Source organism: Parasteatoda tepidariorum, chromosome 4, assembly GCF_043381705.1.
Source record: "Parasteatoda tepidariorum isolate YZ-2023 chromosome 4, CAS_Ptep_4.0, whole genome shotgun sequence".
In the NCBI taxonomy this organism is placed as follows: Eukaryota; Metazoa; Arthropoda; class Arachnida; order Araneae; family Theridiidae; genus Parasteatoda; species Parasteatoda tepidariorum.
This window is the reverse complement of record NC_092207.1, coordinates 6,266,329-6,286,003: the sequence shown is the minus strand read 5'-3', so window position 1 is coordinate 6,286,003 and position 19,675 is coordinate 6,266,329. Positions and strand designations below refer to the sequence as shown.

Here is a 19,675-nt window from a genome sequence, read left to right as displayed (position 1 = left end):
TTGGAGGCCAATGGAATTATTGTTTTTAATCGCTATTTCTCTTTGTTTTATTTTTATATTTTATAGCCGTCGTTGAGCAACCGTCCTAATTTCGGGTTTACGACAATCTGGATCAAGAATTGAGCGAAATGTTGTCTTCTCGGAGGACTTTTTGATTAAACTAACCCACATTTGCTATAAATGGAGAGAATTTCCCACGGTTAGACTGAGGTCAAGGGGACTCTACCCCATGAGGATATTTTACATCAGTACTGCGGTCTATGCGAGCCGGGTGCGGAATTCGTATCTACCAGCGATCGCTGGGATTCGAGCTCGTTTCACCGCATTGAAAAGCGAACACTCTATCCCCTGAGCCACCGCAATCAAAAATCTCTTTGTTTATAATCATTTTACTTAACCCAACGCCCCCTCCTCATTTTGGTATGCGGATATTAATTCATCGCCGTAATCGTTCCACAAGCGAATCTCAGATTCCTACATCACGCTCCAGCCTTGCCCACCTCCCAAAAAAATCCCAAAATGATTTTTTTTAAAAAATGAAGGTTTCTGGAAAAAGGGATAACTGGGGAAAATAACTCCTCATTGATAAGAACGAAAATTTAATAAGAAATCAGAACTTTTCAAACATTTCAAAACCAAATTAAATCTCCGTTTTGATGACCTAAGTAGTTTTTACACGTAGTGCCATTTAAGTGGAAGTGTCATTATTCTAGTGCCATTTAAGAGGAAGTAGAAACATTGTTAATTTGCACAAGCCATCACCAAATGAACAATATTACTGCAAAATTAAAAACAATAAAAACCTGTCAAATAATGCCCCTCCCTGAAAACGAAAATCAACTTTAAATAATTACGTATCATAAAAGTGTAGCTCAGAACATATTAATAGTAGACAGTAGCGAGGTTTCTTATGAAGAAGAAAATTTGTGATGAGGATTCCATACCGTTAATGTGAAATACAGGATCTTTACCGAAGCTAAATAATTTTTAAGCTAAGAGAAATGAGGAACCACTACTAAAGAAGCACTGAAACCAGTTTGATGGCAGGATGAAGATTCCTTTCTCGTCTTCCATGAAACAGGTTTTGACGTTTTAACAGGATTTGATTAACATGTTTTTAATGATGCTTTTCAGTTTCCTTTGCCCATTAGTCCCAATAATTAGTCCTTTGCCATATTAGTCCCAAATGTATTTTGTTGTTTTTTAAACAAAAATTCTAAAAATACGAATTTTAAGTCGTGACTATTCTAGGCCTTCTTTACTTTGAACTTTCATACTTTTTTCAAACTAATCGTAATGAAACTTAGTGTATGTTGCATGATAAATTCTGTTCTTTTCTTGCTCTTAATTTATCTTAAGAAATTAACATATAATTGTGAAAGGTATGAATGATAACTATCTGTTGAAAGCATAAATCTAAATTATGTTTTTAATTTCTAAGGCTTAAAAATAGCATGTGCATGATATGCGTTGCTTAATGTTTGATGTTATTTAGATAATTTTGTGTGTGTGTGCCGTTCTTTCTGACTAAAAGAAACAAGCTCTCGCCACTGCTCCCAATATATTGTAATAATTTCAGTGTTAATTATATATTTCTTCTATCTTATAACTGACAATAATAGCTTGCCAAACTAACCTTTTTTCTTTCTGGGTGTGAAACGAATGGAACCGAAGATTACAATTGAGAGTTATTTCGTCCATAGTAAGTTAAATTGTTCCTTCCCTTCATTCGTTTATTGTTTTTACAATATATTGGTGAATATAGTCCGATTTTATTTAAAAAAAGAGAAATAATAATATTTTATGCATAAAAAGTACAATTTTGCATCGACAATTATTTACACATCATACAGGTTCAATATGGGTCTTGTTTTTGGTTTGATGGCGTGCTTACCTAATTTGGACGTCATCATACTTTTCAACTATGTTCAAGAATAATAGAAAACAGTGCGCATGCGTCGTCATTGCATGCGTTGCTATGGCGACCGCTGCTGTTTGATAATTTTTTTAGAATTCTTTTTTTCACTTTTAATTATGATATGCATTAAGTTGGTGAGTTTATTTTTTAGATATGGGACCTCCCATAAATACTTCTTGAGTTGTGAATGAAAGAGAATTTCATCATTTAAACGATATTTCTGTTTTTATTGTTTTAATTAAGATTCAGAAATTCTAACAAACTGGATCATTTTCAATACTAATTCAGGTGAATATCACAAATAAAGAGGGTAAAAAAAAATTAGACAACAACCATTTTGCCAATAGGTAAACTGAGATCAACTTTCAGCGATCAAATTTTTTTTTATAAATATTTTTTTAAATATTAACTCTATTAATAATAGTTATAAGCTGCATTCTTTATCGCTAAATTCATCAAAATCTATAATCTACCAATTTTTTTTTTCCTTTTATGCTTTTACAGATTTTAGATACTTTTTTATTTTCTAAGAATAACCCATTTGTCATCAAGAGCGATCTGTAAAATAAATGAATTTTCTGTAGTTAAATTAAATCTCCAAAATATTAGAACCTGCATCTACTAAGAAGTATCTTCAAGTATTCGATTTATTTGGTATGCCAGTTTTAAAGAATAACTAGATCATTCGCTTTTATATTGCAATATTTTAAATAGGATTGTATTTGGACACATCAGTATAATCTGATTTATTCAAGTATATTTTTTATTTTGGTTTATTCAAGTATATTTATATTTTTTATATCTCGTTTCGTATCATAAAATATCGTCTGCACTAAGCATATTTAAGATTGGGTACGTGGCAATTTGATCGTTTGATAAACAGTTATGCAGGGTGTTCTATTTTCACGTTTTCCTCTATATTAAATAAAATCAAATCAATATATAAAAGCCCTCATTCACTGATTCCCTTAAAAGTTACAAAAGCTGAAATTCTGAGATCGATAGAAAAACTGCAAAAGTTTCATTTCGGTGATATATTATGAATTATCTCTGGGTAATTAGCCTAATTGACAGTGTTCCTAAAAACACGTTTCACCAAGGCTCCGATTGTGGACAGTCCGTTAATTATCGGGGTAATTAGATATAATTACGCGAATACGAAATAACACATTCAAAGCAAAATGAAAGGCTCAAAGTCAATGAGCCCGATGACCCAGTTAAATTTCAAATATCGAAATGAAACTTTTTAGTTTGGCTGTTGATCTCATAAATGGTTTAAATTTGAGATTTTTATCCTGGTAAAATGCGTTACTGATAATATCAATGTTACCTAACGACATTATAAAATTCATCTAAAATGGAAATTATCAGTAATGAAAAAAAAAAGAATTTCTTATGAGGGGAATTTTGCGTGGGTGTTAAGTACATTTTTTAAATCCTTCTTTTGGAAAGGGTAAGATAAAATCAGTATTCTCTTCCTTTCCATGAATGACCTTGCCTTTTTTTTCGGGTTTATTAATTTCTATAAATGCTTTTGCAGGGTCTGAATGGCATTCCTGGTAAAGACGGAATTGATGGTAAATCAGGACTTATAGTATGTGTTTTGCACACTTCATTCATGCCTTTCAATGCATTTTTTAAAAAAAAATTGTATTATGTAAACTTTTGAGATCACTCAATCACTAGCGCATATGGATTCAGTATAAATATAGATACTGAAAACCTGATAAATTATTGTGGAAATGTTGCATTAATATACACAGATAAATATTGGAATAATATTGCTGGCATACAAATTTAGAGATAAACACACTTTTTCAAGTATGATCTTAATTCATTCATTTTAAGCTGCAAAGAATTATTGGATATTTCATTTATATATTTTTATTAAATATAATGGTTTTATGAAGTGAATGTTGTGGAAAAAAACGTGACCCAATATGATATTATATTTTGCAAATTTAAAAGAATAAATAAGAAATAACACTAAAAGCGGCCATAATCTAAATTATTTCCTAAATTGAAAGCACTTTGTTGCTACTTTAGGATATAAACAAGGATAGGATTAGGATATTTATAGGATAGGATGATTTTTAAACGTCTAAAAAAATATTTCGTTCCCAGAAAAGAAAAAGATTTTTCAGCGATAAGTTTTAATGGGATTATAATCTCTATAAGTTTCCTTACAAGTTGAATTATCTCAAAAGTGCTTTAATGATCTCAATGGAGATAATAATTTAACTCCTTAAAAGTCTACATGAGTGGCTCATTATTGTGCATTACACTAACTTCTTCCTTATTCTTTGTGCTTAGAAGCGGTGGTGGGAGCTTGTTAATATGTTGCATGTCTGCTTATTTGCTCTTCAAATTGTTGGTGTTACAGTGTAAATAATTTCAGTGTCATCTATTTTTGACTGTTTGTATTAAATGCAGGGCCAACCCGGACTGGACGGGATGAAGGTAAGGGAAACTTTTTTTTAAAATATATATCTATTTTATTATGTCTATGATAGTGTGTAGGATTAAGTATGGATTATTTTTCTTTTACCATGTTCCCCCATGAGATTTATTGATGTTTGTAATAAACTATCCGGCCAAAAGTATCCAGACACCCAGTGTTGGAGCGTTCTGACGCGCCTATTAACATGATGTTGGTTTTGTATCGATGACAGCCTTCTGGGAAGACTTTCCACCAGTTTTTGTAATATAGGAATTGACTTCCATCACAGCTGAAGTGAGTGTTTGCAGTGAGGAGGGTCGAGTTGGCTGGTTACGTAATCTGCGCTCTAATTCGTCCCAAAGGTGTTCTATGGGACTTACATTCCCTAGCCAAATTATTAAACCCACAATAAGATTCTGTGCAAAATCTCAATTATCTGGTAATACTATGCAGCTTTATTGTTTTTACGCCACTGAAACCGGTTTGCACTGGTTTACGTTCGTGTATCAATTGCTTAAATGAGACGATATATGATATAAATTCGACGATTCGATAAATTGGACGATATATTATATGAATATAGAATAGTTATTATACCGTGCATTATATTAGTATATTATAATAATTAGATCAAATTATTGGACGCACTGTGGTGTTTTAATAATAACATGATTTGCTCGAGTTTGCGTGCAATACTTTTATGTTCAAACATACATGTAATGAGTTTTATTCAGGAGATTTTTTTATACAGTTTTTATTTATTTTTAACGTATTGCATTGCAATGTTAACCCATTGATACACGAGTGTTAAAAAATGCAAACCGGTTTCAGTTGCGTAAAAACAGTAAAGCTGTATAGTATCACATGATAATTATAATTTTTCATAGAATCTTAAAGTGCTTCTGATAATTAGGCCAGAGAGTGTAGATTGGGGCTCTGAAAAGATTTTGAGCACCCATTTCGTCAAACCACGTCTGTACTAGACTCGATGCGTGAATGGAGCAGTTATCCTGCTGGAAGAGAAAAGAATGTCCAATCACAGGAACTAACGGACGCAGGACAAAACACGAGAAACACCCCCACACAATTATGCTTCCACCATAACAATCAGGTGTCCGGATACTTTTGTCAAGAAAGTGTATGATAGTGTGCAGGTTTAAGTATAGATTTAATTTTTGTACCAAGTTGCCCGTAATATTTAGTAAGCAGTGTTTGTAATATATTCAACAGAGTATCATACTATATAATATCGATCTGTTAATCTCTCTTTTCGATTGTGCGGAAAGAATACAGAAGGTAAAATTTATAATGTGCAAAAAGAGGTAGCATCCGTGTCATAAACCTTGTTTAACTAAGAGCAAATTTTCTTCTCTTGGCTATCCTTTACAATTTAAATATAAATTTTAAATTTACCCTTTTTACCCTTTTTTATACAAGAGCTATTCATAACCCTATGCAGTTTTACAATCACTGCCCTTCATTTTTAGCATCATTTCCAGCATTCAAAAGGGTTTTAGTAAAACGTTCCCTTCGCCTTAATAATTGTCTGTGATTAAAACTGAATGCTTCATTTATTTATTATAAATATTTTACATTTTCAATAAATATTAGGAAAGTAGTTATCTACTAAAAGTATATCACTTTTTAACGGAAAAGATTTTTCCTTTTGCGTATTTTCTACAAATGAACTAAAAACGTGCATTATTTTTTTAATGAAATTTCTGCAGCATTTGAAATGCTGCAAAAAGCATTTAAAAATCGTTTAAGAAAAAAAAATTACGTTACCAAAATGGTACAAAAATCCGTCGAAAGTGGTCAGGAATATGGCAGATGGTTCACTGCTATTCATAATCAAACTAGAGGATATCTATTAGAAACATTATTGATCCGGTATCCTTTAGTTCCTGCCAAGCAATTTTGAAAGAGTATTTAAGGTTCCTCATCTTAAGTTGTCCCGAGAACTTTTGAGTTGTTCCAAGAATTAACGTGTTTAAGTGGTTTGACAATCAAGAGGTTCGCGCAAGACAGTTTATTTTTGATATCAGTGATAAAACTTGAATCTGTGCTTCTTTTGACTCAGAAATAACTCAGCCCTCAACTGTTGACAGGAGCTTGAAAGACCGGAAAGTCAAAATCGCTTGAAAATCAAGGTATCGTTGACTGTATTCTTGGATGACTTTGCATGTCGACCTGGATTACCGACAGTCAATAAATATTGTTTTTTTTTTAATGGAGTTTGAGTGAAACTATTCGTTGAAAGCGACCTGAAATGTGGAGAAAATGGAATTTTCTCCGTGTTTTCTTAACATATTGTTCTTCTTTGTTTCCTCGGTTAAAATTGTATCTTAGTGATTTTGAGTGTATTCATTCTATAAAGAAAATTCGCTAGAAGATCTTCAAAGGACGATTACGAAAATGAATTTGAGGCTTTTTTTTAATGATTGATGGCCAAGGGCTCCCATTTGGAATCGCTGATCTAATGATCCTATTTTTACGTACTGAGATCCAATGTTAGTGGTTCAAGGGGCTCACTTTATGTATGCTAAGTAAAAAGTCATAAATTTAAAATTTGATTTCTCAAGAACTATTCGGTCGATTGCACTCAACTTTTTTATTCTGTCAACTAAAATTACATTCTTTAAAATGATGTGAAAAATTTGTATTTTGTTTAAAGATCAGATCAAACCATTAAGAATGAATGCGTAAAAAATCCGCTCATTACATCAAATATGATTCACGGTGTTCCTTTCTTTGCACACTGTGTAACACAACGGATATAAATAAGTGAGTTCAGGGCATTATCCCAAGTTATAGAATTCGGTTTTTAATTGAAAAGTACATAGAAGTAAAACAAAATGTAGTAGTAAATGAAAGTAGTGTTAGTATTAATCCTTTTTTTCTTAATGTTGCAGGGTGAAAGGGGTGACTCTGGAAAAAAAGGAGAGAAAGGGGAACCAGGATTATCGGTAAGGATTTTTATTATGTTCCATTCAGCTCCAAAAGGATCAGTAGTATAGATATCCGTCGTTGAACAACCGACGCAATTGAGGGTTTACGACTACTAATATTTAACTCTGTAACCTTGTCATTTTGAACCCAATCCAGAAGACTCCTGGATCAAGTATTAGGAGAAACTTACCTTCGTGGAGTACTTTTTTTTAATGGAACTAGCCCGCATATACGTTACATGGAGAAAAACCACTAAATCCTCCCACGGTTAGTCTGACGGGAAGGAGACTCTTCGCCATGACCATTGAGGATATATTGCGTCAGCACTGTGGTCGGTGCAAGCTGGATGCGGAATTCGTATCGACCAGCCATCGCTGGAATTTGAACCCGGTTCATCTCATTGGAAGGCGAACGCTCTATCCCATGAGCCAGTCTGAAGTCATGTCCTCACACTTTTGATCCTCTGCAGCTGGGATGGTTCTCCCATTTTGATAATACGATGACCTACGTGCAAAGTGGAACACTTTACGAGCACCGATACTCTTCTCACTTTCGGTCTCTTCGCAGGTGAACTACCCACTCACTCACCGATGCCAGTGATGCTTAACTTCGGCGATCTATTGGGAACCGTGGGTCGTAGCGATCAGTCTATAGTGGAACCATAAAATGATGAATATCATCTTATCAGATGAACATAAAAAAATACCAATAAAAATGGTAAAACCTTAAAAAAAGAAATATGTAACACTTGTGCCTGATTCTTTTTGTGGTAAAAATCCTTATTGTGCTGGTAGTAAAGTAATGTAAAAGCAAACGTGATGAGCACACATATAAAAGTTGGAAAGTCTGAGAGCCGTTTTGATGCTGTAAGTCTAACATTTATCACATCATCCTATGATTGTTCTCAAGTTTTGCTATTTTTTACTCAATGCACCATTCTATGCTGAATCATTTTTCAAAAATATCATCACCGTAAACCAGGGCTCGAAAAACCACACGTCCGCCCGTCCTCGGCGGTCAAAAATTCCCCGTGGACAACAAATTTCTCGAATCTGACGTCCGCGCTGACGGCCCTTTTCTCGTTAATGTTGGTGATACATTTTCAATTTTTGTTACCTTACAAGAGTCTAGCGACTCACTTCTAAAATGACCCTCTAATCTAGAAATACAGCAACATACATGGTAGAATTGATGTTTTCTCTGTCTCCCGTACTGTAGCGGTTGAAAGGGACTTTTCAGCAATGAACAAAAAGAAAGAAAAAACACATTACGTACTGGTCTTAAACAAGAAGCGTTAAAAGGAATTATAAACATCTACCTAAATGGAAAACCCATTTCAGATTTTTGTGCAGAAACCTCATTAGCTTGATTGTGGAACTGGCAAACGTCAGATTTGATTCATTTAAAAAANAAGCAACCTTGTCACCATAAATAGCTTGAGAACTGTGTTTTAAAAAAATGTTACTTTTTACGTAAAAAAGATAATTATTTGAACGCTCAGTAGTGGAGAGATTTTCCCTGAAATATATTTAAAACAGTGTAATGTTTGTTGCAGGGTACGGATGGAATTCCTGGATTGCCGGTAACTATATCAAAGGATGGTGAACTATAAAATCTGTGCATGAAAACAAGCATGATTCTTTCTTATCTCTCTATCTTTATGCAAATGCATGGCATCTCTCTCTCTCTCTATCTTGAAGTAGAGCCAGTATAGTTATTTTTCATTCTTGTCTCTTGAAACGACATTGATCTAAAGTATTTTATTTTCTATTTTGCAATTTCAGGGACCCAAAGGAGAAAAAGGCGAGCTCGGACCGCAAGTAAGCATCTCATATACACTATCTGGCCAAAAGTGTCCGGTTGTTATGGTTGGGGAAGCTTATTGGTGTGGGGGTGTTTCTAGTGGTTGGATCCGTTATTTCCTGTGGTGAGATGAATCTGGACAATGCTGCACTCCCGATTCATTTACAATATTTTGGGGAAGGTCCATTTCTTTTTCTGCAGGATAACTGCTCCATTCACATATCGAGGCTTGCACAAACGTGGCTCTTTTTTTTTTAATAATAATTTTTTCTTATCCGTCGTTGATCAGCCGACCCAATTTTGGGTTTACGACTACTAATTCATTGTCATCCATTGTCATTTTGATCCAAGCGAAAATACAAGGAAACTCCTGGATCAGTACCCCCAGAGGTATTGATTTGTGAAGGGAACATGGAGGTCTTTGCGAATCGACAGATTTACCGTGCATTAGTCACCATTTACTACACGGGGAGTCTTCGGCCGGCTGGGATCGAACCCACGACCTCTTGGACATGGGCCCAGTGCCCTACCAACCAGGCTATCCCGGCCTGGTAGACGTGGTTTGACGAAATGGGTGTTCAAAAACTTCCCAATGCCCCGATTTAAGTCCCGTAGAACACCTTTGGGGACGAATTAGAGCACAGATTAGGTGGCCATCAGCCAAACCCTCACTGCAATCACTTCCTTCATGGAAGTCCTATTCAAAAACTGGTGTGTAGTCTTCCCAGACGTGTGCATCAGGCTGTCATCGATGCAAAAGGGGAACAACATCATATTAATAAGTGCCTCACAACGCTCTAAGTTCATAACTCTAAGTGTACGGATAATTTTGGCCAGATAGTATACATATATAATATTTTACAAAAAATCATTCTATGCAAAATCATTGTGTTAATTGTGTATTAAAAGTATATATTTACATAAAAATCTTTCTTTGAGTTATCTATATTTATTTTTTTTATGTGTTTTTTAGTTTTTTATGTGTATTTCATTTTTTTTAATGTGCAAATCCGGTCCGTGGCAAACCAACAAAACAATATCCAATTAAATAATTAACATCATTCATCAAATGTTAATAATTTCTATAAAAATTATCGACGTCTTATTAATTATTAACTTTGAATTATGCAGTGTAACATATTATTACCTTGTGTAAATCCAGTTTTCCAAGGTAACAGAGGGATCAAGTGCGGTTGAAAACTTCCATATGAACGCGGGTTAAAAATATATCCCTCTACTATGCATAGGGGAAGCACTCCTATGGGTCTATGACGATATTTCGGGATACTGGTTTCTGCGCAATTTTATTCCTGATGATGTGCCTTAACTCCTTTAGAAGTTTGTTGCAGCATTTATGTGAGCCTCTGTTACAAATAACGTTTTCAAACTTGCATATTTCTCCAAAAAAAAAAAGGTTAAAAATGTCATTTCGAAAAATAATTAAATTTGCATGGATGGAGAAACCGATTGCATATTTGAAATCAGTGACACGTTAAAAACTCCAAGATCCCTTAAAATAATCTCCAGCAACAGAAAACAGCAACAACAAAAAATTGTTCTCCAGTATTAAACTGTTTTGGTAAATAAAAAAAACATCTAAGTAGATTTACTGCCCTCTGAATTACAACAACGGAGTTTGAATTTGATCATTCTGCATTTTAATTTTAACGGGAAACAAAAAGTTATTGCATATCTAAAGTTATTGCAAATGTGTATTTTTGGGCTCTTTTTGAGATTTTTTTGCTCTAAATATTATTCATTGTTGTAAAAAATGTATCTTTCTCTCACGAGATCTTTATTTTATGAGCTCGCGCTCGAGTAGATTTTAATTAAAAGTAGAAAAGGAGAGAGAGAGATAAAGATTACATATTGAGATTTATAAATCTTAAAATTTATATTGAAGTTTTTAAAAATAAAGAAAAATCTTAATAGAGATAAAAACCGTTCCCTATTTGAATTGTTTTAAGTCTCTACAATGATTAGAATTGTTTTGCATTTATTTCTTCTTATTGAGTTGCAAAATCTACTGAATTTTTTTTTCAAATGCGCTTATCTTATCGTTTTTGTACATTTGACTTCATGACCTTTTCTAACAATCATATACAGTTAATATTCTATTATTATTTTGTTTTAAATATTTTTTTCTTTTCGAATAATACTTGTCGTATACCTATTTCTGCCACAGCCGGTCATTTGACCGGGAGAACAATTTATTGCTTTATGAGGTTATTGAATCAGAAAGTATATTGTAATGCATGTTCAAGGTATTGCATTCGATGAGTTGCACATTTCTGCATAGACTGTTGTATAGTTAGTTCAATCAGAATAACTGTGAATTGAAATTTAAAAAAAAGTATCTAAAATTTTAGATTGGCATTTTTGTATCAGAAAAAGTGACAAAAACTAAATGTTTTGGTAAGTAGCTTATATTTTATGTTGACAACTTTACTTCATTTCTAACTAACCGTTAGTTTTTACCCAGAAAAGTGTCGAAACAATCAAGACAGCACACGTTCTTAGAAGAAATAATATTAATCATAATAATAATTAGAAGAAATATGTTTGCTGAAAATGTACAATGGAAAAGCCCTGTTCATGTAAAAAATGCGTTGAGCAAAAATTCTTATTCTTGGTGTTACATAAAAATTGGCAATATGCAATTTTGTTTAATTATAATAGTTTATTTCCTTTCTAGCATCCATATTTCATACATTCAATCAAGAAATAAGGTCCGGTCATTTGACTGGCTATGGTAGAAATAGATATAGATTAAGTATTGGTATGTTTAGTGTTAAATAATGTTTTAATTCTAAACTGACGAGTATGTCCACCTAAGGGTAAATACATTTTTTCCCCTTTCCTTGGTAAGTATATTTATATTTTAAATGTTAATGGGAAGTTATTCTCCCACCTATGGTTCATTCTGATATCTACAGAGAATATTAAAAATAACACCCATGAAGGTTTTTACACTAACACTGGTAACAGTAAAGGTTAGAGTGGGATCAAGAAGCAGTTTTTTGCTTTATCGTTCCTTCATTTGATCATTTCTCATCTAGTTTATTTGTAGCTATAAAGACAGTACCGTCATTCGGGGCTACTTTGTGCGGCGGGGGCTACTTTGTGCAAATTCGAATTCGGCATTTTTCAAGTGCTGCTATTCAGTACTATGTTTATTTCACGTTAAAAATGTGTGGAATTTGAAGATAGAAGTCTCTTCTATTACTACAAACATTTTTTCGAATTTTAAAACAATCTCAGAGTGTGTTTCGTTCATCCAATGTCAACAACTTTCCGAGGACGTCGGATGTCGAAAAGTGTGCGTGGAAACTTTAGCTGTGAAATGCAAAGACGTTGATAAAACAATTGTCGTAAGTGCAAAATTTTTTATTTATATATTAATAAACAATTATATCATGTTAGCGTTAAAAAAATTTGAAAATTAATAACAAATAAACGGAAAATGAAAAAAAATGCACTTTGGGGCTACTTTGTGCAAAGTTTCATTCGTTTTTTTTTTCGACAGAAAAATGGTCAGACGTTATAAAAAAATACCTGGAACGAGAAACTACCGTGATTACACTTTAGAAAAGCTGCAACAATGTTTGCAAGCAGTTGCTGGTGGTATGTCGATTGCAGAAGCTTCTCGGAAGTACAAAATCCACAGAAATACTATCTCTAATAAAATTCACAAGAAACACGTGAAACTTCCTGGTAAACTATTATTTTTCTTCTACAAAGATTTTTCTAATGAATTAATCAAACGATTTAACACATAAAAATATATTTTATAGGACATCAGGTGATTTTGACAGAAACTGAAGAGCAAGTTCTGTCATGTTCATTCAAGCATGTTATGTTCAAATTTATCAATATTATAAATGTTAATGAATATGTAATTACTATTATTTTTGAAATATCATCCATTTCAATGTTAAAAAAAGTATATGGTTTCCTTTTGTTTAAACTCAAATGTTTTGAAATAAACATTCTTTTTAAGAAAAAATTCTTCAAAAAAAAAAATGGTTTTTTAACGCTGAAAATTATATTCAAACTAATATCTTTACATATCTTGATGTTTTTGTCTTCAAAAATGTCAACAATTAACTTTTTTAACAATTTTATATCAATATTTTACTGAAAACATGATTATTAAACTGAATTCCTATCGCTGCACAAAGTAGCCCCATTTGGGGGCTACTTTGTGCAAGGTATGTTTTGACTTATTATTCGTAAATATCACATATAAATAATGCCAATATTGATCAAATTCATTCGTCTGAGTCCAGTTATGAATATAATATCGATAAATTTTACTAAAGTTTGAATTAACATAGTTTTTTTACATGTCAAAGTTCAAAAACTGCGAAATCCTGCACAAAGTAGCCCCGAATGACGGTACATAAAAATTCGGTTATACGCAGAGCAATTCTATACAGTAGGTAGAAATTTGGCCTTGCCACCGAAAAAAGTTCTTGAAAACCGAATTAATTTAGGTAAATGAACTTCTTTTTATAAATCAATGTCAATCGCAAAAATATTTTAATATAGCTTTGCTTGGAGAAAAAAAAAAGAGTTAAACTATCAGTTATATTTTTAGAAAGATGAATTCTTTTATTTTATGAGTAATCCGAATTGTCCATGGGATACTTTAAAAAAAAAAACAGGTTTCTTGTTAATTTGTTTTAATGGTTGCATTATTTTATAGGGACTGCGAGGTAAGCGAGGAAAAAGAGGTGAAAAAGGAGAAAAAGGTGACCAAGTAAGTTTTTTTTCCTTTCTTTCAATTTTTATATATCGACAAAATGATGCTGTGATACAAATTATCAAATTTTTTTTTTCTCCAAAGAATTTTTTAAAATCCTACTTTTGTATTTAATTTTAAGTATAATGGTATACCTATATTATTTTTATAAATAGTCATCGTTTGCTGGGAAAATTATTCATACCTGTAAAGATTTCACCTGGAAGCTTAATATTAATGGATTGCATTTTATAACCATAAGTAAAATTATATTTCTTTTCGATAATTTTTTTTATTTATTTTATGACCGTCGTTGAACAGCCGACCCAAATTTTTGGTTTTACGATTACTAATGTTCAAATCCGTAGTCTTGTCATTTTGAACCCAATCCAGAAGACAAGGGATTGATCAAATATTGAAAGAAATTCTTCTTCGTGGAGGACTTTTTGATGGAACTAACCAGCATTTGCGTTATATGGAGAGGTGAACTACGACAATCTCCCACGGTTAGGTCGACGGCAAGGGGACTATAATCCATGATCCGTCTACCACTGACGATATTTTTACGACAGCACTGTGGTCGGTGCGAACTGAGTGAGGGATTCGTACCGTCGCTGGAATCGAACCCGGTTCACTTGATTGGAAGGTGAACGATCTACCACCTGAGCTATCTCGGCTTTCCGCATGAAAAATGCATTGAAATCTTTAACCAAATGAAATATTATGCCAACCTTTAGACCCAAAGTATTCATTTATCTCTAATATTATTATGCAATTCAGAGTGTTTAAGAACGATGCTTCCTACATTATTAATTCCTACAGAGCACAAAAATTTGTTTAACAGAGAAACAAAACATGTGATAAATTCTGTAAAAAAGAACTCCGAAATAACCTTTGAAAAAAGCCACCCGTTATTCAGAATATTTCATTTAAAATGTTACTATAAAAACGTAAAGAATGGCTTCCTATTTGTAAAGCTAAGAGTAAGAGGATGACGTGCATTTTAGAATAAAATTATCTTCATGGATTTAATATGTTCGATAATGATGGGAGAGGCGACCAAAAATTGAATTGGAAGCATTCAAAGGAAAGTGTTTAAATACATTCGTTTCTGTCATAAATTAACATCTTTCTTTAAGATTTATTAACTTGTAAAGACGCAACAATACACGTGTCACGTTAACAGCAATAAATAAGCGACCGATTTTTGGAACTTTGCTTTGCATTGCAGTTAAATTTACAGTTAAATTAATGTTGACAATTTAAAATTTTAATCACCAAGAAAAATATTGTAGGAATGCGACGAAAAAGTGATAAGTTTTCGGTTAAGTTGAAGTCAGTTATAACCAAAAATTATAGAAGATAATTGGATATGTTAACAAATAGGCCTTCTGACGATAATTTAAACTGAGTAAGTTTCAATGTATGCGCTTTTATTTATTAACAGACGACACATTTTTCTTCACATATTCTTTAATTTCGTTCCAGCAAATCTATTTTAGAAATATTAAAGCATACCGCCCTCATAAACTGTAATTAGTGATAACAAAGACATTTTTATAAAAATGTTTCGTAGAACAAGAGAAATATTTTCTTCACATTACACATAAAATCGTTTGAAAATACTGTCTTATATTACGCGTCGCATTCAGTACATTGGGGCAGTGTTTTAGGATATTCGAAATTGCTTTATTCCAGGTACAATAGTTTAAACACAACAATGAAAATTTAGACACATTGTTTACCAGCTGTCATTGACTTTTTATACATTGTCCTCAATAAGTTGTTTTTTTTATTGTAAGGGGTCACAAATTGTAATTTAGAAGAAAATACAAACTATCAAAATATGTGCGAATCTTTTAAATGCTTTTTCGATTGCCTGATGAAATTGTCTCTTATCAGTTTCATCCGGTAATCAAACCAGTTTTGAATCCCACATAAGTGATTCGTTAGATAGTTATGGAACATGTGCTGTGCATTTTCAAGAAACTCATGGGTGCTTTGTATGACGTACTAAGATAGTTGTAATTCTTAGGGTGTTCCAGGACTGGATGCCCCTTGTCCACTGGGACCCGATGGTCTACCGCTACCCGGATGTGGATGGAGACCTCCACCTGGTGGAGTAAGTCTTTAAATAGTTATTTTATATTAGTACAGAATGATCGTCCACCTTTATTGACAAAGTAAATAAAGTCCAATAAATGATTTCAAAAACACTTAATGACAGGGATTAAATTATTAGAAATTTCCCATTAAACCATCATGATGGTTTGTATAGTTTGTATACTGGAAATGTAGGGGAGAGTGGGGTCAATTGTAACAGGGTACGATTATAACAGAGCAAAAATTTCGAGTGTCGGGTTCTAGATTTGGTTCCTAGGTGGCGCACAAGGTGTATTTAATAAATCTACATGTACACCCCTGATGGCAACCATTTTTATGTACTTTTGAAAGAGTTAGATCACAAAAGATATTTTCACGCCACGCAAGTACTTTTTTTGGTATTAGAATATTATATTGTAACAAAGTAATTTTGTTTAAACAAATAAAAATTAGTAACCGAATATGTAAGTGGACACCTTAATTAACATTTCAATAAAAAAAAGATTAGTTTTGCTAATTAACTAGCATTGTTTTTAACAAATGAAGCTGAAATGGCGTCTTGGGGACAATTGTAACAATAAGTAAAGGGACGATTGTAACAGCTGAAAATAAATAATCTTATGTTTACAAACCATTACTTAACTCTTTAAGAACCACCAATAGTTTCCTATATCATTTATATTATGTTGCATGTGCATTATTTTATTTGTCACCTTTCACAGCATAAATTAAAATTTTTAACCCCTTAAAGTTAAAAGTTTAACCCTTTAGGTCTCTGCTCATTATTATTTTTACTCCTAAAATATCACTACTATTTTGATCAATAAAAAAATATATCACAACTATGATAATATGTATAATTAACTATGTTTTAGTTGAATTTATGAACTGTTACAATTGACCCCGTAAGTGGGGACAATTGTAACAAGTGCACGACTGTCAAAAATTGTTAATAACTAATATAATAACATTTAAAATAAGGTATTTATTTTTTTTTCTAGTAGAGGATAGTCTACTTTACTCGTCTGTCAATTAATACTAATAATATATTGGATTTTTTGTTAGTTAAAAATAGTTAAGTAAAAAATGTTACAATTGACCCCACTCTCCCCTATAGTTGTAAGTAGTATCAGGAAACCATAGTGGATCATAATGAATTGTAGGTCCATGAGAATCAAACTTCTCTGGATGGTTAACCATCTGAAAGCATTAAAGAAGCATTTTCCATCATGGAATGATGAAAGTTTATTGGCATATCAAAAACCATGAACACGTACGGGAAAATGTTAGATGGTTGGATCATCAAATGATGTTTGACCATCGTGACTGAAACCAGCAGAATTTTTTGATGGGACCATCAACAATTTTCTCAAAATAAATATGCATTTTCGACCTTCAAAAATATGGGAGATAGACTTCGAATATGGGAGTAAATCAAAATATGGTAATTACCGAAATCCTCTTCACGTTTATTTTGGGTATTTCGCTATATATCTGGAACTGAGTAAGAAACTATACAATTTTGCACGCGATTGTAAAGCTGAAAACAATTTGAAGCAAAGATTAGAATTTTGGAATGTTTCTTTTTTATTATTATGATTTGATAAAATTATAGTTCAAACAATTTCGAACTTTGAGATGCATAAATTTTACCTTATTTTAAGTTTTGTCATTTTAAATGATAAAATAGTAATAAAAAAATGAAATCTTTCGAATAGTTTCTGAGTATTAAAACTTAAAAAGAAGTAAAATGTTTACATGCTCATTTCTCTAGAGCTATTTGATCGATTCAGTCAAAAATTTGCTTTTTTTTTTACTTATTTAAAATAACATACGTAGTTTAAAAACATGCGTAAAAAAGGTTCACCATACAATTCACAGAGTCGTGGGCTGACTAAATATTTAAAAGCAATAAACAAACTTTAAACAAATAACGTTTTGTGAGGTATTAGTTTTGTTTAAAAGAATCAGGTTCAGAAAGTTCCTGATAAATTTAAATAGAGAAATGGTGAAATACGCAAAAAGTATAATTAGTTTTCGACTGTTTTTTTGACTCGCCAGATAGTAGCTCTTCCGCATCTTTAGAGACTCAAAATCCGTTATTGAAACAAAGTATTCAAATAAAGTATGCCTTACTTTGCCTCTTTTTGCGATTATTGCAACCATTTTCGGCCTGAAGCAACTGCAGCAACTTTTTTTTTCCTGAAAAGACTAAACAAGCAACTATTTTCTGGAAAAGGAAACTATTGGGAGACTTTTCTGTACTTCTAGCGATGTTTTTTAGCATAAATTTGGTTGCACAACCTGATAAAAGAAAACTTCTAAATAAAAGAAAACAAATACTATCATTTATGTCTAAAATGCCACAAAATTAATTTTCCATTGTATTTAATTATGTGTATCTTACTTTTCTCTCATATGTATAATTTAGTTATTTTCAATTGTTTTTTTTTCCTTTTATTAACATTATTTTTAATTTTTTACTGTTTTCGACGTTATTATTCAGATTTAAATTAATTTTTTTTAAAGTTTGCATAGGTGATGCAGCAGAAATGTCCGCGTTAAAACCAAGTCAAAATTTTTTATGGTTTTTCATTGATAAACAAACATCTCTTATATCTATAATTTAGTTATTTTCAATTGTTTTTTCCTTTTATTGACATTATTTTTAATTTTTCACTGTTTTCGACGTTATTATTCAGATTTAAATTAATTTTTTTTTAAGTTTGCATAAATGATGCAGCAGAAATGTCCGCGTTAAAACCAAGCCAAAATTTTTTATGGTTTTTCATTGATAAACAAACATCTCTCATATCTATAATTTAGTTATTTTCAATTGTTTTTTTCCTTTTATTAACATCATTTTTAATTTTTCACTGTTTTCGACGTTATTATTCAGATTTAAATAAAAAAAAATTTTAAGTTTGCATAGGTGATGCAGCAGAAATGTCCGCGTTAAAACCAAGCCAAAATTTTTTATGGTTTTTCATTGATAAACAAGCATCTTGATGGTAATCCTCTATAAATCCATCATGAACCATTATATTTTTGATGGCAACAAACATAAATAAATCCCCCTCCACCCAAAAGTAGGAATTCGGACTGATTTTTGATGTGCCAACATTAAAAAAAAAATCGTTTTGATAGATCATGGAGATGTATTGTTGGAACTATCACGGATCATCCTGGATAGTTGGTCCATGAAAATCAAACTTCTCTTGATTGTTAACCATCATAGTATTACAGTAGGATTTTCCATCATAGAATGATGAAAGTTTGTTGACATATCAAAAACCATGAACGCATAATGGAAAATTTTGGATGTTGGTGACCATTAAATGATGTTGGATCGTCATGAATCTCACTGAAACAAGCATAAACCACACTGAAACCAGCATAAACCGCACTGAAACCAGCATTAACCGCACTGAAACCAGCATTAACCGCACTGAAACCAGCATAAACCGCACTGAAACCAGCATAAACCGCACTGAAACCAGCATAAACCGCACTGAAACCAGCATAAACCATCAAAATGTTTTGATGGAATCGTTATTCGTTCACTTGCAATTTGATTATTAGTAGGGGGGAGTGAGATCAATTGTAACAGGGTACGATTGTAACAGAGCAAAAATTTCGAGTGTCGGGTTCTAGATTTGGTTCCTAGGTGGCGCACAAGGTGTATTTAATAAATCTACATGTACACCCCTGATGGCAA

At 32.4% G+C, this 19,675-nt stretch overlaps 1 protein-coding gene across 1 annotated transcript in view; it reads left to right on the top strand.

The window, feature by feature from the left end:
* Positions 1–19,675, top strand: part of LOC107437330 (collagen alpha chain CG42342) — a gene marked incomplete in the record, with an annotated part of 82,765 nt that overhangs the window by 56,695 nt on the left and 6,395 nt on the right. The window contains 7 exon segments of the mRNA XM_043050262.2: positions 3,459–3,512; positions 4,352–4,378; positions 7,271–7,324; positions 8,863–8,889; positions 9,092–9,127; positions 13,819–13,872; positions 15,890–15,976. Of these exon segments, the coding sequence (XP_042906196.2) occupies positions 3,459–3,512; positions 4,352–4,378; positions 7,271–7,324; positions 8,863–8,889; positions 9,092–9,127; positions 13,819–13,872; positions 15,890–15,976 (339 nt within the window).